The sequence below is a fragment of the Benincasa hispida genome, chromosome 11 (genome assembly GCF_009727055.1).
Source record: "Benincasa hispida cultivar B227 chromosome 11, ASM972705v1, whole genome shotgun sequence".
NCBI lineage: Eukaryota > Viridiplantae > Streptophyta > Magnoliopsida > Cucurbitales > Cucurbitaceae > Benincasa > Benincasa hispida.
In genome coordinates, this window is record NC_052359.1 from 43,333,842 (window position 1) to 43,359,017 (window position 25,176).

The window sequence follows — 25,176 nt, forward strand, 5'->3', positions numbered from 1 at the left end:
ATGTATTTCATTTTGCTAGTTAGTTTACTTTCTATGTACTTTTCTTAGTGTATGACCGCTCGCCCGTTTCCATACGCAAGGTGGCAGATGTCTTTTTGTTCAAAATGCATTATGTGCGAGTATGACTAGTTGTCCTATCTTCACATCCAAGAGTAGTATGTTATAAAGCATTGTTAACTCTTTTATTTCTTTCTAGTTGTACAATAATCTTCATTACTCAATCATATTTTCAAATGTTTGCAAAAACTTTTTTCTCTAAACCCATTTTCTAAAACATTTTCTCAAGAACGGGGCTAGAGGTTGCGAGAAACGCCCTTTGTGCCATGGGCTATTCGAACTTGGATCGGCTGACTTGTTTGAGGGTGAGAACAGGTGCCGCACAATCGACTTAAGACTTTTATGAGAGTGCAATTGTGACACTAAGCACTCACGCCCATCCCAGGATCTGAATTAAGAGGACATCCAAAGTTTTTCTTATAAATAATGTAATATTCGAGGAATTCGTGACCAAATACATATACACATTAATGTCAACAAAAAGGTTGAACTGCACAAAATAGTAGTAATAACTTCTCCAAGTTTACAACTCCTTGAAACAAATGAGGGGAGAGGAAGAACAACCTTTTCTTTCAAGGAAACCATTTCTACTTTGGTTCATCACATTCATTCATTGGCTATCCCTGTTGACACTCTCTTTCTGTAAAGCACCATTATAAGGATGTCTAGAAGCAGTCTTGGAAGTCCCAAAGTCTGTGGCAGATGAGGATGCTGATGTTGAGGTTGTATCTGTTCCATCATTCTGCAACATGTTCTCAATTGCCTTAACCACTTCACCCATTGTAGGACGGTCTGCAGCTACTTCTTCAACACATTGCATTGCCAACTCTAAGAACTTTCCAAACCCGATAAGCTTTGTTGTATTATCGATTATGGTTGCATCCATTATATGCTTCAAACCATAATATTCTTCATCACTCTTATTCATCGACATACGTACCTCACGAACTATGTACTTCCCTTTTTCAATTGGCAGCTTAGCAGTTAGTAATTCCAACATAACTACTCCAAAGCTATATACGTCACTTTTCTCCGTCAATTGTTGACTCATGTAATATTCAGGATCCAAATAACCCTGTGCATAAATGTCATCGACGAATTAGTATGACAAGACAACAATATGATAAACTCTATACACTAATGCCTGATTGAAATGTTGAGACAACAAAAAGATGACGCATAAACTACATACCAATGTGCCCTTGACTTGAGTAGAAACATGTCCCTTTACACTGTCTGATACAAGCTTGGACAAGCCAAAATCAGCAACCTTTGCATTTAAACGTTCATCTAGTAGAATGTTGGTGGACTTAACATCTCTATGAATTATGGGAGGATTAGCAAGCTCATGTAAGTATGTCAGTCCTCTGGCCGACCCTAGTGCTATACGAAGCCTTTTCTTCCAGTCAAGATAAATACCAGATTTTCCTAAAATTAATATTGCACATGTTATTTGCAATTAGATGTTCAATATGGCATTGACTACCATCTAAACTGTAACCAAAAGAATTATTGTTTCCCATGTTCTTTCCTTTTCTTCTTCTTTTAGTTCTTTTTAGAGAAACAGGCTTTGCCAAGAGCAGCACACTCAGCTGGGGACAAAAATAAAACCTCAACAGAAGCCCAACTAAATAAAACTATATAAGAGGCAAGACTCTCCAATCTTACTACAAATAAACTCACTCTCAATCATTTAATCAAGGATGAATGAACATCACTAAATTTGAAGTGGATCCTAAGACCCATACCAAGGCATTATATTGATTTGAGCTTCACACATTGCATTTCTGATACTCCTATTACCCTCCAGGCTCCAACCATAAATTCCAAAGAAAGCAAAGGTCCCACCAACCAAAAAGCCCTCATCTCATACAAGAGAGAGATTATTTTTTGAATTCAACTTCATTTAAATAGTTCAAGACACAGTTAAGGGAGAAACATATACTTAACAGTCTAGTGTTTTTCTTTTATACCTTAAATATCGATGTTAGTTTATGATGCCTTGTCTCTCGACTAATCAAAACAAAACAATAGTCTAATCCTATGACATTTTATCATTTATCCTTGAAAACTAGTCTCTTTTTATCTTTCTTTCATTTGTTAGAGAGCCTTCAAAATAATAAGAATTAGAAGAAGAAAATTTGAAACAAAAGAAACACAAAATATTTCCAACTTCAATTTCACGACACCCCAAAAGATTTGAGGGAACTTACCAGCTAGGCTCTGCCTAAGTGTCCCATTAGGCATGAATTCATAAACAAGAATCTGTTCTCCTTGTTCGGAACAAAATCCCAATAGGCCTAGAAGATTCTTGTGATGAACTCGGGAAAGCAGCTCAATTTCAGTCTTGAACTCAAGGCCACCCTGCATTGATGCTTGTTGAGCTCTTTTGATTGCAACTATTTTTCCATCCACCAGTGTTCCTCTATATACCTGTACCGATGACAATGACAGTGCAAAAACAACCCTGAAGCAATTTGTACAAGAACAAGAAAAACAACAAGAATGGACGTTCAGGAAAGCAATAACCAATCATTTGAACATTTACCATGCCAAATCCTCCGGATCCTACCACGTTACTGGTGGAGAAATTATCTGTGCATTTTTTGAGTTCATCATAAGAAAACCATCTGGCTCCCTTTAATTGTGGTGCACTTCCGCTATCGTTTCCACTTGGCACCCAGAAAGCTGGATTAAATATAAGCTTAGTGCTATTTGGTCAGCCATACAAACCCCAAAGCACAGTGATAAAAGCAATAATGATTATTGATTAACACATTACTTACCGTTTGGCTTGGCCTTTTCTGCACGTCTCTTTTGTTGAATTGCATATGTTCCAATTCCAATGAGGCATAGAACAAGAAAAGCACAGCCAACAGCTATTCCAATTACCAATCCGGTGTTCGTTGAAGTTGATCCCTCATTGTTGGCTTGAGGCATTTATATATGCTTTTTAGCATCAGTTCATCAAAGCTAATGTTAAAGCATAACAACTAAAGGAACCATTTTATGTAAATTGATTATTAAGATTACCTGAAAAAGGATAAGGAGCCGCAAAGAAATAATATGGACCAAACTTGTCGGGAGGTTTGTAATTTTGACTGTGCAAATCATGACCAATCCTCTGAATGTCTTCCCTGCTGAAGTACTTGTCATTGGGTGGAAAAAATGCAAGCTGCATCTGAAGATAATCATCAGCATTAAAGAAAGGGTTTCCAATAAAAGGCATTCGATTGAATTTTTCCAAAAGGCTCATTTCCAACAAGTGAAACAGAGTTAGATTGGATAGCTCCCGGAAAGAGGGTCCTCTAAAGTACAAAGTCCCTTCATATGGATAGGCACATTCACAACTCTGCGGGTTCAGCTTCTCATCAGAAGGACATGACTTACTGCCACAGTTGACAAGGCTGGTAGTATAGGGTTTTGCTTGTTGCTGTTGAAGCTGGCAATAGTTCGTATTTGAGAGGACATTAGCGTCACAGACAGGATTTCCTGTCAGCCTACACGTATATGAATGAATACAGGTAAGTCCAAGGGAAAACATGATATCTAACAACGAGAAAATGAGAAGGAATTTTCTCACATCAAACCGTTAGTATATCCCGAGGAGGTAACTGAAGAAATATTGTTATTTTGCAAATCAACTAGCTGCAACCGTTGGCTGATGCTGTCACCCATATTTAATGTCCCACTAAATGCATTATTCTTCAGTATTCTGTGACAATTTTTTTAAAAAAATTAACTATTTATTGCAATTCAGAAATCTACCTTAATGTTTAAAGCAAAGCTTACACTTGTTGTATATGTGGTAAGCTAAAGACTCCTTCTGGCAGATTTCCCCGTATCGATCCATATTCAACAATACTGAAACCAAGTTAATTAGCATATACATTCACCATTAGATGTCAAAGATTTCAAAAACTTGATAAATATTTCTCACACATTAGCATTTCTCGAGTCCATATGTTAAGTTTCGTATTACGGTGATATAGAACTTACAGAGTGGTGAGAGATTGTTGATTTGCGAACCATTCCGGAGCTACTGATGGGGTAAATGAGTTGTTACTAAGATCCCTGTAAAGACAAACTTCACGAGTTAAGTGAACTAGTACAATGAAGATCAAAATGGAAATGTTAGCTCCTCGCCGTATGCTTACACGTAATTTAGTGAACTCATTTGAGTTAAGTTTGGTAGTGGACCTGTTAGCTTATTGTTGGCTAAATGCCTGAAAGAAGCACACAGTAGTGGGGATCAAAAAGGAAGTCAATTGACCACCCAAAAAAGAACAGTAAGGGAACATCATGTAATTTTTACATGATGAGTACTCACAATTCATTCACATGTATTAGATTGCTTAGAGTTGATGGGACATTTCCTGTTAAAAAATTTCTATCAAGCCGACTGTTACACATAAGAGCAACTTCAGTAAGTTATAGCAAGAAAAATGCATAAGAAATAATATAGTACATTGAAGGCAAAGTAACTTATACTTACAGAACTTCGAGGGTCTTAACAAATCCCAATGTTGGTGGAATACTCCCAGAAAAATTATTTCCATCAAATAATCTGATGAAAGAATTGAGTAAGGTATGAAACAGAATATGATAGAACAGAGTTGTTGGATTGATATCCACTTACATGTGTAATAATACCATCTCAGAGCTAAAAAGTTCAGGTGGAATGGTACCTGATAACTGATTTTTGCTGAAATGACTGCAATTCACAAAGTCAAGCTTTAATTTTGACGTTCTTGGGGTGTAGAAACATTTAATTTTGTAGATATATCTTCTTTCTTTTTCACAATTGATTCAATTGCGTGGAGAAAATAATACTCACAAATGTTTAGCCTTATAAAGTAGATCTAAACCCGAAGATCCAGAAGTGGAAACTGGGAGAGCACCAGTCAACTGATTATCTGCCAGGTCTAGCCAGTATAGTTTGGAGAGTTTTCCCAGAGTTGCCGGTATGGTACCAGTGAAATTGTTAGAATATAAAGACCTGAGATAGATAAGAATTTTACTTGAAAAAAAAAAAAAGAACTAAAGAATATCCTTGTTTGCTTATCAATAAATTCTCTCTCACAAGAAGGTTAACTCAGTAAGATTGCCCAATTCTTCTGGAATATTGCCACTAAATCCACACGTAGAAAGGATCCTGGAAGTTGAAAATTGAAAATGCAAAAAAACTATCTTAGCTGTAGAAAAACAAAAGCATAAAAGGATGGCATCAAATTTGGTTGCTTATTAGCGCTCTTTACAAGGTCTCTAATTTGAACAAGTTCCCTAGAGCTGAAGAGATCGAACCAATGAGGTCTCGATTGGCTGCAAGGTCCCTGCAATTTCAACATTTAGAAACTGAAGGATCTTAATGAACAAATATGAGACTGCTTGCTAAACTGGAACACAGAAAATTTTCTTGGAAGTATGGTCAGAATTCATGTTATTTCATATTGTAAAATGTTACATGCTCCTATAAACTCAACTACAAAGAGATTGATGCAACTCACAATGATCTCAGTTCAGTAAGGCCTCCAATGTCACCACCAAGTTTACCTTTTAGGCCCATACTTGATAATTTCCTAAAGAGGTTAACGCACATAGTGAGTGAGTGATAAGGAGTAAAACTAAAGGGAAGAGAATTGTTATTAATGATATATAGTTGATATTTACAATGCAACTACTCTTGAGTTGTTGCAAATCACTCCTTCCCAGGGAGCTCCACATGGGTCATTTGATGTTCCCCAGCTTGGTGGTGTATTTTGCCATCCTTCTTTCAAGGACTGAAGAACTGAATCTGCACCAACAACATGAGCATCAAGCTTACAAGGGTTGGATCCACCCTCTTGACATTGTCAAAGTTAAATTGTAGTCAAAATCTGCTTCACTGTTACACTCATAGGTTCTAAACGATCATTCTAACAAATTCTAAGGTACAGAAACTAAAAAAAGAAAAAGTTCAAATTGAAAGTCAAATATGTTGCTCTGAAATCGTGAATCAATCCGGAAGCTTAAGGGTCTGTTTGGATTAATTAGAGAAAAAAATGTTTTTCAAAAGTTTCATTTTTATTTAAACTCTTTTGATAAAAATAGTCTAAAATACACTTTGAGAATGTTTGGATTAATTAGAGAAAAAAATGTTTTTCAAAAGTTTCATTTTTATTTAAACTCTTTTGATAAAAATAGTCAAAAATATACTTTGAGAATGTTTTAAAAGCTATTTCGAAGAGTTTCCAAATGTTTTTTTTTAAAGGAAACAGCCTTTATTAATCAATAAAATTTAGTACAAGAGATGAGTACTTTGTGAATAAAGGCGAATACAAAGAACCAAACAAGAAACCAAAGGATCAGTAGGTGCACTCGGGCATCTCAACTAGGTTGACACCCCCATAGCACCCTCATCATATCCATCATAGATGAAAAGCCGTCAAAGGCTAATAAAAGAGCATTCTAATGAGACAATACAAGGAAAAGCTTCACAAACTGAAGTTGCAAAGAACTAAGCTACAATGATCTAAATTACATCAAGGAAATTAAGACAGTTAAGAATAATAATGAAAGAGAGGCTGCTGTCACTATCGCTGGAGCTTTAGTTAGTCTTCCAAATGAAAGAAAGTTTGCCAATTTAAGCTTATGTCTTGCAAAGAATAGGCTTCAAAGCATTTAGAAAGGGAGCATCAAAGAGAGGCGTTGAGTTTTGCCGCCTCAAAGCGAGCAAACCAAGGAGTTTCCTTCCCATTGAACACTCTTTGGTTTCTTTCAAACCAGATTTCAACCAGCACTGCTTTTACCCCATTAATCCATAGTAAATTGGAGTATTTCTTCAGAATAGGACCAGAAAGTAGTTGTTGTACATTGCTTCTAAAAGAAATATCAAAGACCCAAGAGGTTTTGAAGCAATTAAAGAAATCTTTCCGGCAATTGAAGGCAAAACAGCAGTCAAAGAATAAGTGTTGAAGGTCTTTTTCAGCAGACTTACAAAGGACACACCAATTGGGGGAGATAGAATAGCAAGGCAGCTTTCTTTGCAGCACCGAGGAACAATTTAGGGTTCCAAACAGCATTATCCAAACTGTTATATTAACTCTCCTAGGGCTGTTGGACTTCCAAAGGCTCTTATGAAGGCTGGCTGAAATTGGGGTGGTCTCAGAAAGGTGATTAACCAGTGATTTAACTGAGAAAGAGCCATTTTTTTCAAGGGACCAAATGCGAGTGTCTTCCCTATTGGATAATTTTTGCTTACCCAACAATGCTAATAGGGGTTGGAACTCTAAAATCTCATCATCTTTTAGGGCTCTTCTAAAGTTTAGAGTCCATGAGGAGGTGTGATAATACTAAAAGTGTGATACTGAACCGTTGGGAAGTGATGTTAAGCCAAAAAGGGAAGGAAATCTGTCTTTTAGATGAAAAGAATCCAGCCAAGGGTCTTGCCAAAATGCAATTCTGGTTCCATTTCTCAACTTAAAATCTGCCAAATTCTCGATATTCAACCAAGATCTTGAAATATTTATCCAGGGGCTTCGAAGACTACAATGGACCTTGCCAGAAGTGTGCCAACCGAATTGACTACTACCATGGATACTCAAAATAACTTGACTCCATAGGGAGGGTTGCTCTTTTAGAAACCTCCAACCCCATTTAGCTTTTAAGCCTCCAAGTCCGAGTCCCCCATCTGCTTGTTTTTTAGAGACTAGCTCCCACTTTGCTAAATGATTTACCTTAACCCCTTTAAAGCCTTCCCAAAAAAAAATTTCTGATGATCCTTTCAATGGCTGAAATCACTTTTTTAGGCATAAAAAAAGAGGACATGTAGTAGGTTGGGAGGTTGTAAAGGACTGAGTTGCACAAGGTAGCTCTTCCACCTCTTGATAAGTTGTATCTTCTCCATTTGTCAAGTTTTTTATGTACTTTATCAATGACCGGCTGCCAAAACAACAATTTCTTTGGGTGCCCCCAAGAGGGAGACCCAAATATAAGAAAGGAAGGTGTGCTAATTGACAATTCAGCCTTGAAGCTACTGCCCTCAACTTAGAATCTTCAATATTTAACCCACAAATGGCAGATTTTTCCCAATTAACTTTCTGCGCCGAGCACCACTCAAACAAAGTAATAGATTTTTTAAGATTGTCTAGCATGTCATCATCGTACTTACAAAATAGTAGAGTATCATCTGCAAACTGAAGAATGGAGAGTTGAACTTTATTTTTCCCAACCACAAAGCCTTCAAACAGACCTTTTTCTTGGATTCTGGCAACCAAAACACTAAGCAAGTCGCTAACCAAAAGGAAAAGGAAGGAGGAGAGGGGGTCACCTTGTCTAATTCCCCTTGTAGCTTTAATTCTTCCTCTTGGTCTTCCATTAATGAAGATGGAGAACATTGGATTAGAGATACAACCCAAAATCCAAGATGTCCACTTGGGGTGGAAGTTTCTTTCTTTAAGGGTTTTTTCAAGAAAACCCCAATCCACTCTATAAAAAGCCTTTTCAAGGTCAAGCTTTAAAACCCAACACTTTTTTTTCTTACTTCTGTAGTGTTCTACTGCCTCATTAGCTATTAAGACCGGATCAAGGATTTGTCTTCCTTCAATGAAAGCACTTTGAGTTGGACTTATAAGGCTAGGCATTACTTTCTTGAGTCTTTCTGCAAGTACTTTAGCTATAATCTTATAGATTATAGTAGATGGGCTAATAGGTCTAAAATCTTTCACTAAAACTTCCTCTGATTTCTTTTGGATTAGGCAAACAAAATTTTCTTTGATGCAAGAGTTGAGCTTTCCATTGCGGTAAAATTCATCAAATATACTCTTTAGATTGTCCTTTAGTAAATCCCAAAATTTTAGGATAAATTCAATGGTGAATCCATCCGGTCCTGGAGCTTTGTTTCTTCCCAACAACTTTACTGCTTCTTTAATTTTTGCCAAATTAAATCTAGAAACCAGCCCCATATTCTGATCTGAGGTATATATCGTGATCCTTGACTTTTTTAGTAGAGATTACTATAAAAGTCTATAATTAGGGTTTCCACTTCTCTGAAAGTCTTTGTAGCTTCCCCTTGATCATTGACTAACTCTGTTATTAGGTTTTTCCTTTTCTTGGCTGCAAGAAAACGGTGGAAAAAGGTTGTATTCTCATCTCCCAATTGTAACCAATTCAGTTTGCTCTTTTGAATAAGATATCTTTCCTCTGTTTGGTAAAGGGAAATTAAGTCTACTTTTAGGGAGATTCTTAAATCTTCCTCAAGAGAGGGTTCCTTTTGAGACTCCATTATCATATCTCTTCTTTGAATTTCTTCTAATAGTGCCTCTTCATGAGCTTTCTGCTGTTTGGTTTTTCAACATACCATCTTTTAAGGGCTTGTTTCAGTTTTCTTAATCTGATTGAGAACACAAAACCAACCCCTCGCTGATTTTCTAGACTTAAAGATCGTTCAATAATTTTGCACCACTCCTTATTAAGTAGCCAACTATTAAAAAATCTAAAAGGGGAGGGGCCCCATTCAACAGCTCCAGCTTCAAACAAAAGAGGAAAGTAATCAGAAATTGGTCTAGCTTGCCTTAAGACTCTTGAGTTTTCAAAAATATCGTCCCAATTACTTGTGATGAAGAATCTGTCAATGAGCGACCTTGAGACTGTTTCTCCTTCTCGTGACCAAGAGAATCTTCCATTTGACATAGGAATTTCAAGTAGATTTGTATTTCTAATGAAATTGTTAAATTGTCTGATTTCTCTAGTTGCTCTTCTTGATGGAAATCTTTCTTGTCTTCTTCAGATATAGTTAAAATCCCCACCAATACACCAAGCACTATCACATCTTTCTGCTAATGAGGTTAATTCAACCCACAAATTTCTTCTTTCCCTAGGACTGTTTGGTTACATTGGAAATCCAGCATATTTTCTTATAAATGGTGCTGCACTTTAATGTTAGTGAGAATTCTACCTTGAAGACCTCCAAAACTGCAATCTTGCTTTCATCCCACAAAGAAAGAATGCCCCCTGATCTGCCTTGTGATTTCACAAATACCCAGCCCACCTCCTTAGAACTCCAAATACTTTTTATGAAAGGAAGGTCGAAGCTGTCCTTTTTTTATTCTTGGAGTAGAACAACATCCGGATTTATTTTCCTCAGGAGTTTTTTATAACCAATCTTTTTGTTCTATCTCCAAGGCCCCTAATATTCCATGAGATGATCTTCATTTACTAATTTTGTATCAGAACAATATCAGAAGGGCAGTAGTCGATCCTGATTATAACAGGACAATGTCACAAATTTCTAAGAAAAAATTGAGCTCCTGAGGCAATTCGGCAAGGGTTGGAGGAACTAAAGTTTCTGAATCTTGTAACTCCTCGTTCTGGAAAAGCATATTCAGGTTTAATATGGCATCTTCTTGGTCTTCTAAGCCCTTGATTTTCAAATTATGATCCTCAAAGTCAAGGTCTTCACTGCTGACACTAACTATTGAGACTTCGTCAAAGTTTTGTTAGAATCAGAGAGAGGAGATCCTTGCACATGTAGGAAAGAAGGATCTAAGTTTTTTCCCAACTGAGGAGAGATTGAAGAAGGAAAAGGGAGAGGATTTACTGACCTTTCTGACTTGTCAAGAGAGATCTGCACCCTGGTGCAACAATCTTCCAACAAATCTGAATTTGCAATTAAAGACCATGTTTTAACAGTGGAGCTTCTTCTTCTTGCGAAGTATTTGGGAAATGGTTTGAGGAGGTGAGAGATTCAGCTATAGAGAGCCTCTGATTCTCCTTCCAAAATCTTCAAGGACTTATCAGCTTCCGGGGAGGTAAACTGATCAGGGGGAGGCTCTTCTTCTTCTGATTTTAGTGCAGGTGTCTCTTCGGTATCATCTGAGCAAACATCTTCTTTTAATCGAGAGTGATGCTTCAACTTCCTCGGCTTTCCGTATGAATTTTTGTTTACTGTCGAGCTGGGATTTGTTTTCACACAGGGTGGTTGGTCTTTCTCACAAAATGCTGGTAGTTTTATCATAGTGGGGCCAGGTAGAACTGAAGATGAAAGGTTTATGACAGGCGAATTAATTTCTTGTCCTTCCAAGGAATTTGAACCGCCAGTCAATAACTTAGACCTTTGGCCGGAATAAATACTTTAGGACTTATAAATGAGGTGTTTTTAGTGATAAATAAAGGGGCGACTGTTGGAATAATCGAGGGAGTGGCTGTTGGACTTCCCATGGGAAAGATTTGGATTTCTATTGCCTCACTCCTCATTAAATTCTCTTCCTTCTCTCTTCTTAATGAATTATCTGCCTTCTTTCTCCACATATTCACACCTAACCGGTTAGGGACTTCGAACAAAGTAGCTTCTGATTGGCCAGCCATTTTTTCCGGCAAGCTGCCTCCAACTTTTTCCGGCAAACGAGTCCCCTGTCCTATCTTTTCCAGCGATCTGACATTGTTTGCTTCCGGAGGATTCATCAATACTTTTGAAAACAGGGGATTCCTTGCAAAATTCGAGTGATTTACTGCTGTATCAAGAAATGACCAATCTTCACCCTCACTTGAATGGTTTAAGCCTTCATCGATCTTAACCTGGTTTAAACGAGCTAAGTCAACCGGGTTGTGGAAGTCATTTTCATTCAAAACTCTCTCAGATTTACTTAGAGGATCCAAGAACTCTACATCCCCAAAGTGTAGAAAAATATTTTCTCTGTTTTCCTCTGATATTTCTATGGTTGCTAGCAGAAAACCACAAATGTTCTTCTTGACTTTAATCTTTGCTTCAGCCACATTGAGTAGATTTAGTGTTTCAATTGCAATGGCTTCTAGTCCTCCAAAATAGGCACCTATTGCTTCAAAGGTTTGCTTGCACCAATAATCCAAAGGTAGATTTTTAATGGATATCCACCCTCCATATCCTTTTATTGATCTTGGTCGGCTGTGAAGAGATTTGTTCCATCTTTCGAATTTCAGGTGTAAATGCCCTACTCTTTGCCGGTAGTTCTATTAAGACTTTCAGATTTCCCTTTTCCAATTTAAGTAGAGCAGATTCTGTTGATAAAGGGTTAATGATAACAATAGAATTGGACCAAATCTTAATTTCCTTTGAAACTTCCGGCCATTTATTGGATTCGAACAGCCTTGAGACTACCCATAAATTGCTGAAATCTTCCCTGAGTACTTCTTGATTTTTTTTGGTCCAAAACTCTACCTTGCTCTGTTTTTTGAGAGCCAGAGCATGAAGGGGGCTCTGCTTTGAATTGTTTTTAAGACTAGTATTTTGAGACAGAGGTGGTGATGTTGGATAAGCCTTGGATTTTCTTCCTCTTACTATATCCGCAAAACTTGCTGAAGGCTTCGGTTGGTCTTTCAAAGAAACACTTTCTTCTTTTAATTTCAGGGATCCGCTTAACATGTTAACAAAAGAGAACCAACTTGAATTAAGGATACCTGATGGAACATGAATGAAGAGTCTTCCTCCAGTCATAGGCCAAACAACACACCTTATCAACCACCTTGAAGAAACACGAATTTTTTATAGCTTCGTTACTCCATAAGTGTCTTGACCATCTTTGACAAAGAAACTGGATGTTGGGAGTTTCAAGAGGGCAGAAATATTCTCCACAAACCACAGGAGCTGTGATGCAGATAAAGATATATGCTTCTTGTCTTCCACATCTTCTATGATGAAATTTCCTTCTTGTAGGTGAGCACAGAAATGGACTTCGTTTATCCTGCAGCTTACAACTTCCAAAGAAGAGTTATTCGGCAGAGCTGGGGAAGTGGAATTAAGGGTCTTGGGTAAGGAGGTTGGGAGGGAGTTTATCTTGGCCATGGAGATCGGGTGTGTAGGAAGGCAAGAGGACAAAAGGAGGCTAGTCGGAGGCTGATCGGAGGGTTGAATAGGCCGGAGCTAGAAGGGGATGGGAAAGGAGAGAGGAGAGAGGAGAGAGCATGTCTAATTGCATCATTGCTAGTAATCACAATATCATTAACATATCAACTAGTTGCCAAATGTTAAGAAAAGCCCATTTGTTTTCATGCTTAACCCATAAGCAAGTTTCTTGTTGGCTAACATGGAGATGGTTTATCATGAATGAAAGACTTTGGGCAGTGAAAATATTTATAAATACGAAAGGAAATATGGAGCAAAAACACAAGTGAGCCGTGAGTTCTCTGTTATTGCCGAAAGCTTCATCTGTGGGCCTGTGTGTTCAAGGCCAAAGAAAAAGACATATCGTCGATTTGAGGTATTTTTTGGGCCGTTCACCGTGAGCTTTTTTCTTTCATTTGAGAGTTTTGTGAGCTTTTTAAGAGTGATTCGGGAGCAATTTTATTCCGAGAAAATGTGAGAGTAATCATTCTGGAGCGTCGTAAACTCTTTTACCATTCTCTCTGACTATTTTAGTGGAACCCTGGGTGTCATCTCCGCATAATTTGGAACTCAAATTTGATTTGGGATTGTTGAATAATTTATATTGTCCCTATCAAATGGTATCAGAGTTGATTGAATTGTAGAACGATGTCAAAAAGAGATATAAAAAAATATTGATTTTTTTTAATGGATCAGATTTTTCTTTCTGGAAGTGTTAGATTTTAGACTAATTGCATTCCAAGGAATTGGATTTGCCATTGGAAGGAAAACCTGATGGCATGAGAGAAGTTGAATGGAAGTTGGACAGAAAGGTGTTGGGGACCTTTCGCTTGACTTTGACAAAAAATGTGCAAAGTAGTGTAGCCAAGGAGACGGCCACAACAGGAATGATGATAGCTCTATCGAATATGTATGAAAAGCCTTCAATAAACAATAAAGTGTATCTCGCAACCAAATTCTTTAATTTGAAAATAGCTAAAGGTACATCTATCACTACCCATTTAAATGAATTTGATTTGTCGATAAATAAATTAGCTGCTGTTGAATTATAATTTTCTGATGAAGTAAATGCAATATTGTTGTTGAGATCATTGTTTAATAGTTGGAAAACCATGAAAGCCGCACTTTCTAATCCATGTGGAAAAGAGAAATTGCAGTTTTCACAGGCTAGTGATCCTGCGCTCGCAGAAGAGATCACAGAAAAGACTCAGATGTTGTTTCCACTTCTAGTTCAATATTGAATGTGGATAGAGGAAGGAGTAACAACAAACGTCATGGCAACAGAGACAAATTGAAAAACAATAGGAGCAAGTCCATAAACAGCAAGTTTAAGTGTTGGAACTGTGGTAAGACTGGACACTTGAAAAAGAACTGTAAAGATTTAAAGGGGAGTAAGGAGAATGAAGCTGGTGCAAATATTGCTACAAATGAAATTCAGGATGCTCTGACTTGGGCAGTCGAGAGCACTCATGATACATGGATGCTGGATTCAGGTGCGTCATTTCATACTACTAGTCAACGTAACATTCTGAAAAATTATATTGCAAGAAATCATGGAAAGATGTATCTTGTTGATGGAGAGCCTTTGGACATCATTGGGATCAATGACGTGAATATAAAATTAGAAAATGGTTCAAACTTGGAAAATTTGCAAGCTACGTCACATTCGAAATATGATGAACATTTTGATTTCCACTAGGCAATTAGACAATGAAGGATGCTACATGTTCTTTGGTAAAGGAAACATGAAGGCTACTAAAGGTGCTATAGTAATTGCTCGAGGAAGTAAGTTAGGGACTCTTTATGTCAACAATAGTGACAAGGATATGGTGGTCATTATTGATAATTCGAGTCAGACTGATTTGTGGCACACCAGACTGGGGCATATGAGTAAAAAAAAGTACGAAAATTCTTCACTCTGAAGGGAAATTACAAGGATTAAAGGTAGTTGAACACAAGTTGTGTAAGAGATGTATTTGGGAAGCAGAAGCATGTTGGTTTCTCAAAGACATGAATTACATGAAAACCAACAAAGTTGGAGTTAGTTCATACAGATGTGTGGGGACCTTCTGAAGTATCTTCTCTTAGTGGTTCTAAATCTTATGTGACCTTCATTGATGACTCAAGCAGAAAGGTATGGACTTATTTTCTCAAACACAAATCTGAAGCTTTTTATGTTTTCAAAATTTTGAAGGCTATGGTTGAGAATGAGACAGGTTTAAAAGTTAAAAACTTGAGGTTAGACAACAGCGGTGAATATGTTGATGGAGAATTTAAAGAGACTGTGCAAACAATGGAATTGTGATGGTAAAGACCATTTCAGGGACACCACAACAGAATAGTGTGGTTGAAAGAATAAATAGGACATTGAATGAACATGCTAAGAGCATGAGATTACATGCGGGATTGCCTAAGACGTTCTGGCCAGAGGCAATCAACACGACAACCTATCTGATCAATAGGAGTCCGACCATATTTCTAGACTTGAAGTTGCCTGAAGAAGTTTGGAGCGATAAACAGGTAAACCTTTCTCATCTAAAGGTTTTTGGTTGTGTGTCTTACCTTCAAATTGATGCTACAAATCGCCTTACACCTCAAATCTCTTGTTAGTTTACTGACAGATAACAGATTATATGATATTTTAGGCACATGTAAGGTATCACGTAGAATTAAACCATGAAATGGAGAGATATTGCCCTTTCCTGCAACAGGGGCAAAAGACCCGTCTGCAATTCGAATCCTCTCATTACCAGCACACGGATTATATGACATAAATAACTCTGAGGAACTCGTAAGATGATCAGTAGCCCCTGAATCTACAATCCATGATTTCTTACCATTCACACTAATTAGGCCAAAAGAAGGAAAATTACCTGACTGTGCAATTGCACTAACCCCAACGGTACTTGAACTGTGTTTACCGTCACCAGGAGATTTCTTCTGAGTTTGGGCATCTACTGAATCACTTGCCAGGGCACGACTAGTATTAGATTTTTCGTGAGACTGTCATCGTCTGCTATTTAGGGGCTTCCCGTGTAATTTCCACCATTGATCCTTCGTATGCCAAAGCTTTTTACAATGTTCACACACGGGAGGAGGTTTCTTATCACCATCAGTACCGGACGGCTTGGCAACAAAAGCAGCTGCATCAATAGTTGAGGTGGTATTATTCATGGCACACGACCGATCTTCTTCCAGCCGTATTTCAGAACAGACTTCTCGAAGTGAAGGAATCGGACACTGGCCCAAGATCCGACTACGAACCCCATCAAACTTTGGATTTAATCCAGCCAGAAACACATAAACACGATCTGCTTCCTCAATCTTTAAATATTGGGCCCCATCTTGTGGACAATTCCAGATAATTTCTCTACACAAGTCCATTTCCTGCCACAGCATCAACAGTTTGTTAAAATAAGAGGAAACATCCATAGACCCTTGTTTGGATTCATGAACCTGTTTATGGAGTGTATATAGCCGAGAGGCATTCTGTCGTTTAGAATATAGATCTTGCACCGCCTCCCAGATATCCTTGGCTGTGGCAACATACAGTAACGGTTTTCCTATCTGGGGCTCCATACTGTTCACCAAGACAGAATGTAGCAACGAATCTTCTCCTTTCCAAATTCGTTCTTGTGGATCACCTGGGGCCGGCTTTGGAATTTCACCTGTCAAATATCCAAACTTTTAGCGCCCTTCCAAGGCCATCCGGATCGATTGAGACAAAAAAAAAATAGTTCTGGCCATTTAATTTTTCTCCGACGATAAATCCTGCAGAATTACCCATCGAACCAGATAAGTAGGAAACGTTAGGTACTATAGGTAATGAGTTTACCGGATTTTCTGAATAAACCAGTTGAGGATTTGCACCGAACATCGTATCCAGATCAGAAATCTGTTGTTGCAGGTAAGCCAACCGTTGTCTTACATCGTCTGGGTAACGAGCTGAACCACAATTTATCGGAACAGGTACTGGTTTGCTCGATGTGACCTTGTCTCGAGTTGTTTGGATGTGAAAAAACATTAGTTCGGCTATTGAAGGAAAACCGGATCACCGGTCGAGGCTGGATGGGTTAAAAGTGGATCGGCTGGTGCAAAAACTTGGTAGAAGACTTTCGAGTCGGAAGCAGATGAGTCTCGTCGGATCGTGGGTCGGATCACGGGTTAAAAAAATGAAGGAGATCAGGGTCGGTTATTGAAAACGCGCAACATTCTGTCTCGGATCCGTTTCAGGTCGAATTAAAATCAAAATACCCGGTGGCTAGTCTGCCTCTGTGTTCAACCCGATCCGGTCCGGTTTGCTCATGACCGGTACTAACCCTAATCTGATCCTCTCTCCGCTCTTACTCCTCGCCCGCCGCGATACGCTCCTCTGCCCTTGGATAATTCCGATCGATGGTGTCAACACCTCCTTGCGGCCAGCTTGTTCCTCATGTCCGAGACGCCGGAATCTGCCGTAACCGCCGCCTGACTCCTGCCTGCATCGATGATAGCTCCAATCTGAATCGAAGGTTCCTCGCAGCCGGTCGCCAGCTCCGAATCGGATTTCTGACTTGTTCCGGAATAGTATACCGCGTTTGGTTGAGGACGATTTTACCAAGGATTGTACCTGAACTGGCACAATATTAAATTCGGCTAGGGGCGTCCAGAAACATTCCTTTACCTGCTGCCCGGATTGCCGTTCTTCTATGTCGAAACTTGAAAGACCCATCCAACAGAGGAGATAATGAGGTTGATTCTCTTACCATAAATGTACCGAGGTTTTTCGCTTCACCTGGCTCGTGATTGACCCATTGTTAAAAAGAAGAACAGGGAAGAGAAAACAACAGGATTACGTGGAAACCCTAGTGCAGGGAGAAAAACCACGATATAAAGTCTTTTCTTATTAAAACTGATACACTAAATACACAGGGACTCGATGTATAAATAGACAATAGGAAGCCCTAGGGGTCTTACACAATTACATAAATGCCCCTAAGTTAAAAACCCTATTTCCAACGATCTCAAACAAGCTCCCAGAAAGTGGTACAAGAAGTTTGATAGCTTTATAGGAAATAGTGGATTTCAGAGATGTCAAGCAGATCATTGTTGCTACATAAAATCTCAGGGTAACTCTTACGTTATTTTACTGCTATATGTTAATGACATGTTGATAACAGGTACAGACAAACAGGAAATTCTAAAGATAAAAGTTGAGTTATCTAAAGAATTTGATATGAAAGATTTGGGAGCTACCAAACAAATCTTGAGATGAAGATTGACAGAAAAGATGGTACACTAACACTGTCACAAGAAAGAATATGTAAAAAAAGGTGTTGAATCAATTTCACATGGAAAAGGCAAAATCTGTAAGTACTCCTTTGGCTTGTCATTTTAAATTATCTAAGGAGCACTCACCCACTACTGCGCAGGAAAGAGATCACATGGCTAGAGTGTCATATGCTTCAGCTATAGGTAGCCTAATCTATGCCATGGTTTGCACAAGATCAAACATTGCACATGCAGTGGGAGTTGTTGGTAGGTACATGAGTAATCTAGGGAAGCAGCACTGGGAAGCTGTAAAGTAGATTTTCAGATATCTGAGAGGGACAACTGATTATGCTTTGCACTTTAAGAAGTCAGATTTTAAATTGTAGGGCTATGTTGGTGCAAATATGGCAGGTGATATAGATGGTAGAAAAAGTACTATCGGATATGTTTTTACTTTAGGTAATACTGCTGTTAGATAAATTTCTAGAATGCAGAAGATAGTAGCTCTTTCTATTACAAAAGCGGAGTATGTTGCAATCATTGAGGCAAGTAAGGAGATGATATGGCTTCAATCCTTTTTCGAAGACCTTGGCTTGAAATTAGGAAAGGGATATTGCATTGTGATGGTCAGAGTGTTATCCATTTAACAAAGAATTTAGTATTTCATTTGAGAAAGAAACACATACAGGTGAAGTATCATTTTATTTGATCAGTTTTGGAAGACAGTGCACCTGATGTTTGAAAAGATTCTAGGAAGTAAGAATTCAACAGACATGTTTACCAAATTTATTTTCGTTGATAAACTGAAGTTGTGTGCAACTTTAATTGGACTTCTCCATGAGTAGATAGAGGAGTTGCTACAGTTGCAATTGAGACATGATGCTCATTTGCTCTCAAAATAGCAGATTGTTAAGAAAATTAGAGTCCAGGCCCATTTGTTTTCATGCTTAACCCTTAAGCAAGTTTCTTATTGGCTAACATGGAGGTGGGTTATCATGAAAGAGAATTTGGGTGGTGAAAATTTTTATAAATACAAAAGGAAATATGAAGGAAAAACACAAGTAAGCCATGAGTTCTCTGTTATTGCCAAGAGCTTCATCCGTGGGCCTGTGTGTTCAAAGCCGAAGAAAAAAAATATCGTCAATTTGAGTTATTTTTTGGGTCATTCACTGTGAGTTTTTTTCTTTCATTTGAGAGTTTTGTGGGCTTTGTAAGAGTGATTCATGAGTAATTTTCTTGAGAGAATTTGAGAAATTATTCTTGAGTTTTGTAAACTCTTGTACTGACTATTTTAGTGGAACTTGTATCAGTAGCAGAGAACTAGACATAGTCCATACTAGGTGAACCAGAATAAAGTGGGTGTCAACTCTCTTCCCTTAAAATTGATTTATTATCGTTTTTGTTGCTTGAAGCTTTGGTTGGTTTATCTATTCTTTTAAGTTAACAAGTAACAAATCGTTTATTCGGCATAATTTGGAACTCGAATTTGATGGGGGATTGTTGGATAATTTATAGTGTCTGAATTTGGTTGATTGATTTAGATTGATATATTATTATCCCCTATCACCAAACACTTAAATTTTTTCTAACATGACTTATTCCGAAATTAAATACTTGAAAAGTTAAACCAAAAACATCTTAAATTGATGGGTTACAGTAAGTCTAGTTATATCAATACTTTAAATCTTCCCTTTATCTATAGACTAGATAATTTATAGAACGCTCGACGAGTTCAATATTAATTGATATAGAATGGAATTACAAAAGTTTAAGACACACACTCTCCTAATCTAATACCATGTAAAATCACTAAATCAATCTAAAATCTTATGTTAATGGGTTACAGTAAATTTAATTATATCAATATTGTTAATCTAGATGTATGTTAGTCCCTAAACTTTGAAAAGTTTAAATTTCATCTCTAAACTTCTAATTTCTTTTCCAACAAATCCATGTAAACTTTTTTCTAGGAAGATAAATGATTCTAGTAATGAATGAAATAAAAGGGGCTAAAATGTATTACAATAATGCACCCCAATTAGGAATAGGAAAGACTATAGTCATTAAGAGGGTGTTTGGGGCAAGAGTTATCATCAAAATATAATAACCACCTCTTGCTAAAAACTATTTCAAAACTTCCAATTAGCTACAGTCAACACTATTTTAAAATTCTATTTGCTACTATATTTACTATTTATTACAGTTTTTACTATTTTATCATCATCATTTTTTTATTATTTGCTACAGTGTTTACTATTTCTTTCTCAAACTAAAATAGTTTACACCTCAAACACATATTATTATAACTCAAACTAAAATAGTTTACGCTCCAAATACAAACTATTATAAGCAAACTATAGTAACCTAGGACTATGATAACTAATTCATTGCCCCAAACCCCCTTTAAAAGGCAAACACCATCCAATGGTTTTTTCCTTTTTCACAAGGTCAACAAATGTGGAGGGGAAGATTGAGCCATCTACCCGAGGTTTGGGATAGTAGTTGGAACTCATCCATTGGGTTATGCTTAATTGACATCAGATTGTAAGGTAATTGAACTAAATGATGATTCAATACCATATAACACAAAATAGAGTCGGTCAACCTACAAAACTAACGCAATCCCGGAAGAAAATTTGATAGCGTGGGCAAATAAAATACGTTTTAAACCTTTTTTTTTATCCACCAAGAATAAATGATTTGATTCGAGAACTCAAGTGAACTCAAGTAAATGAAATCTTGTCTTTGTCTTCTCTTCAATGGAAGGCATCATGCTTAAAAGACGAGAGATTAAGCAAGCAAAGAAACAAACAGCACAAACAGGATAAGGAAGTCGTTTCAAAAGGTCAAGTAGATACTTACAATCGCGGGAATCAGTATAGGAAGCGGCCAAGTAGAAGAAAGCCAAAAATAGCAGTGTTTGAACGACTGAAACCGCCAAAATCGCCCCCATATTTTCTCTCCCACCACGCGCACAACTTGGTCAGTTCCTTTTTCACTAAACCAATTATCGGAACAAAACGGGCAGTGCCCATGTCCCTTTGTCATTTCTGGTTGCATCTCTCTTGAATGCCGGTAGGTGGATGTAATTATCAGTCGTCGCTGATATTTTGATCGAGCAATTCAATGCTCACAGTTGGATTTTAAGTTGGAGCTGCCCCACCACTAATGCATTTACTCGAAATCGGCATATATTACGGAAAAGTCTTTCTTAAAATGTAGTTTCTTCTCCATTATGACAAAACAATCGACCGAATTCAGTCGCTATATATTATCCAACAATATCAGATATCGCTCGTGTTCAAATTTGACCTTCATAAGCTTATGAGAATAGAAAAACCAACTGAGAATGCGACCGAAGTTCTAGCCAGATAAGATTTTTAAGTTGGGGCTGCCCCACAACCAATGCATTATTAACCCAAATCAACATAAACTACGGAAAAATCTTTTGTAAAAAGCAGCTTCTTATCTTAAGCAAAGGTTCTCTATTATGACGTAACAATCGACCAAATTCAAACAATATATATTATCCAACTGTTCAAGTTGGAAATAAAGCGGAATAAGTAATCTAAAACTCATAAGCTTAAAAGAATAGAAAAAAACCCACTTGAGAATATGACCAAAGTTCTATATAGGCTAGATAAAGAGATGATCGTGAGTATATAAGTGGAATAACTATCTCCACTCTATGAGACTTTTTGGGTGGAACCAAAGGTAAAGCAATGAGATGGGCTCTAAACACTATAAAAGAAGTCTATCTTACAACTAAAGCACAATTTAGGTTTTTTTTTTTGTTATTTTTATCTAAAATCACTTATAATGCTATGAATGTAACATAACATATATGTTTCACTCGATAACTTAAGTTTGAAAGGCTAAATAACTCATCAGAAGAAGAACTATCAATTATTCAATTTGCTTTCCTTTTATGGAAATAAGTGAACTTCGTGCAATTATAGATTTAGTCTCCAAAATGATAGGTTTATTGAATTAGACACTGAGGTCGTTCTCACTTATGCAAATCAAATGACGATCCTCACAGGGTTCATAACTTAACCAAAATTGAGATCAAGTCGCCTATGATCATCTAATAAAATATTGATCTTCTCAATTAACAGATTCATAAAGAGAGATTAAGTATCTAGCAATTTAGTCTTATACAAACTCATTGTATAGAATATCCTCTCTCACATATCTTCACATGAACAATTTGGATAAAATATTTATCAATTACAAAGCAAGTCGTCTCAATAGCAATACCAATACAAGGTACTCAACCTTATCCATATACTATTGATCATGTAGGTTATTACTTAAACATTATTTTTTCATTGGTCAGCTACATATTATCAAAGATTACAGTAATAACCTAGATTTTACACGATATTTGATAATGTTATACATAAAATATAGTGACAAATTATTTTTATTAATAAATGAGAAATGTTTATGCCAAAATGAATATAGCTCAACTGATATAGTATTTATATTATCAACTTTGAAGTTAGAAGCTTAAGTTTGTCAAAATTTGGGGTGAGGCTATTGTGAGTTGTATGAAGAAGAAAGCCCCTTTATACAGGTTTCACAATTGTCCTTTCTGTCATGAATTTTAAATGAAATGATTTCTAGCAAATTAAATTCTAACTCCATTTTTATTCATGAATTTTTCACCTAAGTTTGAGACTCAAAAGTAGAGCATAAAAAGTTTTGAAATTAATGGGAAAAAATAATTTGAAAGAGAGAAATGAAGAAAAAAAGTTCAATAATTTTGATGCAAAATATTGATCCATGCAACTCTTAGGTGAGTCCCTAAATAGGGGTGTTTACTAAAAAGTCAACCTAAATACTTCAATCTTAGACCAGATTCTTTGAATACAAAGTTCTCTTCTGATAAATGATTTAGAACCCCACTTAGTCACCACCTTCATTTTTTTTTATATACAAAATAAGACCAAACAAGAAAATGGAAAGTGTTTACATACATATAACATCACATAGGGAAAAATCACTCTCCATAACTTCTTTATTTTTATCTCATCGAAGATTTTCCACCGCATTCAGGCGTAAGAGCCTACAAGATAAATGGACATTTCTAAGTGGCTTATGATTTTCTATAGGAAAAAAAGTATGCTAATAGTTGCAATTATACACTCAAAATTTCAATTGTAGAATTTGAGCTCAGATTTATGTCAGTTTTAAAATTGGACCCTCAAATTTATATCATTGTAGAACTTGTAACACCTGTATAAGTTTGGGAGATCATTTTTTTCCCATTTTGGAGTCCAATTTTTACAAGAACTATTATAAGTTTGAGGGGTCCAATTTTTTAACACTTGTGAAAGTTTGAGGGCTTGATTTTTACAACTAAAAGTTTGAGAGTATAATTGCAACTACTACTATATTTCAAAGGTGATTTTTACAATTTCCCCCTTTTCCATTTAGAAAGTAGGAAAATTTCATAAAATGATCCAAAAACCAAAAACTTTTCTATGATTGACCTTTTTCTAAAAACTTCCTTCTAATTTACCTTTTCCACACGTGAAATACCATTTTTGCTCCCGAATTTAAATGAAGCACCTAGGCGAGCGAGAACGAGAATGCACGTTTCATTTACTTTCTTCTCTTTATAGATTGTTCATATTCTTCTTTACTTGCTCACTGTCGTTGTGCCTTAACTATTCTAGAATTTCTCCGACTGTTTTTTTTTTTTTTAGCGTTTCGACACATTTTCCACCGTTTTCTTTTAATTAGAAATGTATGTTGCTCTCTTATGCTTCAATGCACTATGATTTATGTTATTTTCTTAATGATTAGAGCCATAAGGGAACGAATTGTTTAGTACATGTTTAGGGATCGTTTAGTACACGTTGAAGGATGTTTTAGAATAAGCTTAATTATCACTAAGTCTATGGGCAGTGTTCATTTAGTAAATGATCAACAATTCATGGATTTAGGGTTTCGTAATTGTCATATTTGTACTAAACAGTCATTTAATTTGTACCAAACAATCATTGAGCATATGCTACACGACTGTTTAACATATTCTATGCGATCGTTTACTTGTTTATAAATAATCTTTTACCTAAATCTCAATGACCGCATACCTAAAACTAAACTATCCTTTAATTTTTATTGGACGATCGCTTAACTATCTATATGTTTGTTACTGATTATTATTGAATGTGTCTATTTGATAGATTTTGCTAAGATGGATCATTCAATCCTTGGTGATAAATATTTCCTTACTACCATCTCTTGCCTAGTCCATATTGGCAAAAGGAATGTCCTGATTAAGAAGAAGCTATCGAATGAACAGATGGACATGTTTAGGAAGACATGTTTTGGTCCACTACTGGACGTGGATCTTGTATTCAATGGGAAACGTTTCCATCATTTTTTGTTAAAAAAGGACGGAGATGAGAACCCATACGTCATAAGCTTCAACATTATGGAGAAAAAAGTAACATTCACCCAAGATGATTTTAATTTGATATATGGGTTACGATCGAGGAAAGAATAGAAATAGATACCAGCGATGAGAGGCTACGAAACCTCCTGTTTGGACCGAAGGGCAAAACAGGGCATTGAAAAACTTTACAAGGACTTTTAGTCCGCATTTGAAAATTTCGGATTTACAAGTGACAAAGATGACGTTACGATGGCATTTACACTGTACTTCGAGGTGGTGTTAATGGGGAAAGATAAGAAAATCCAGTTGACATTATGACATTGAAGTATTTAGACATTATGATTAGTCGTTTGTCATCTTTAAGCGTACATTGGAAAGTTTGAAGAACGTATTGCAAGAGAAGAAGAAGGCCCACAAATTAAAGAAAGCAGCAAATCTAAATCATGTCACATATTATTATATAAAGGGATTTGCACGTGCATTCTAGGTACATACTTTTACAATCTACTTCAATCTGTACGGATTTGTAAGTTATGTATGTATAACAATGTTTCAACATATTATAGGTATGGGCTTACGAGTACTGTCCACATCAGGTAAATTCATAACGACAAAAGCCAACAAG

At 36.8% G+C, this 25,176-nt stretch overlaps 1 protein-coding gene across 5 annotated transcripts; it reads right to left on the reverse strand.

Annotated features, from left to right (window-relative positions):
* Positions 1–446: 446 nt before the first annotated feature.
* Positions 447–21,162, reverse strand: LOC120091485 (probable leucine-rich repeat receptor-like protein kinase At5g49770). Of its 5 annotated transcripts, none has more exons than XM_039049541.1 (19): positions 21,005–21,162; positions 5,728–5,851; positions 5,565–5,636; positions 5,316–5,390; positions 5,141–5,212; positions 4,895–5,056; positions 4,697–4,771; positions 4,553–4,624; positions 4,388–4,459; positions 4,215–4,283; positions 4,057–4,131; positions 3,850–3,921; positions 3,641–3,772; positions 3,091–3,557; positions 2,844–2,987; positions 2,606–2,745; positions 2,271–2,490; positions 1,250–1,485; positions 447–1,132 (listed from the first exon to the last, which is right to left on the reverse strand). In XM_039049541.1, the coding sequence occupies exons 1-19, from the start codon at positions 21,093–21,095 to the stop codon at positions 668–670; spliced, it is 2,835 nt and encodes a 944-aa protein (XP_038905469.1). In that variant the 5' UTR covers positions 21,096–21,162; the 3' UTR covers positions 447–667. The 5 variants fall into 5 exon arrangements, with proteins under 5 accessions (XP_038905469.1, XP_038905471.1, XP_038905472.1 ...); XM_039049543.1 differs by lacking the exon at positions 21,005–21,162 and adding an exon at positions 12,469–15,718; XM_039049544.1 differs by lacking the exon at positions 21,005–21,162 and adding an exon at positions 10,638–12,456.
* Between the last annotated feature and the right edge of the window lie 4,014 nt (positions 21,163–25,176).

Coding starts and splice junctions, on each gene's coding strand:
- LOC120091485 (XM_039049540.1), bottom strand. CDS start 8,999: ATGGGGCTGGTTTCTAGATTTAATTTGGCAAAAATTAAAGAAGCAGTA. Junction 5,057..5,140: donor CTTACTGAGTTAACCTTCTT/GTGAGAGAGAAT, acceptor TATCTATCTCAG/GTCTTTATATTCTAACAATT. Junction 2,988..3,090: donor GGCTCCTTATCCTTTTTCAG/GTAATCTTAATA, acceptor AAATGCCTCAAG/CCAACAATGAGGGATCAACT.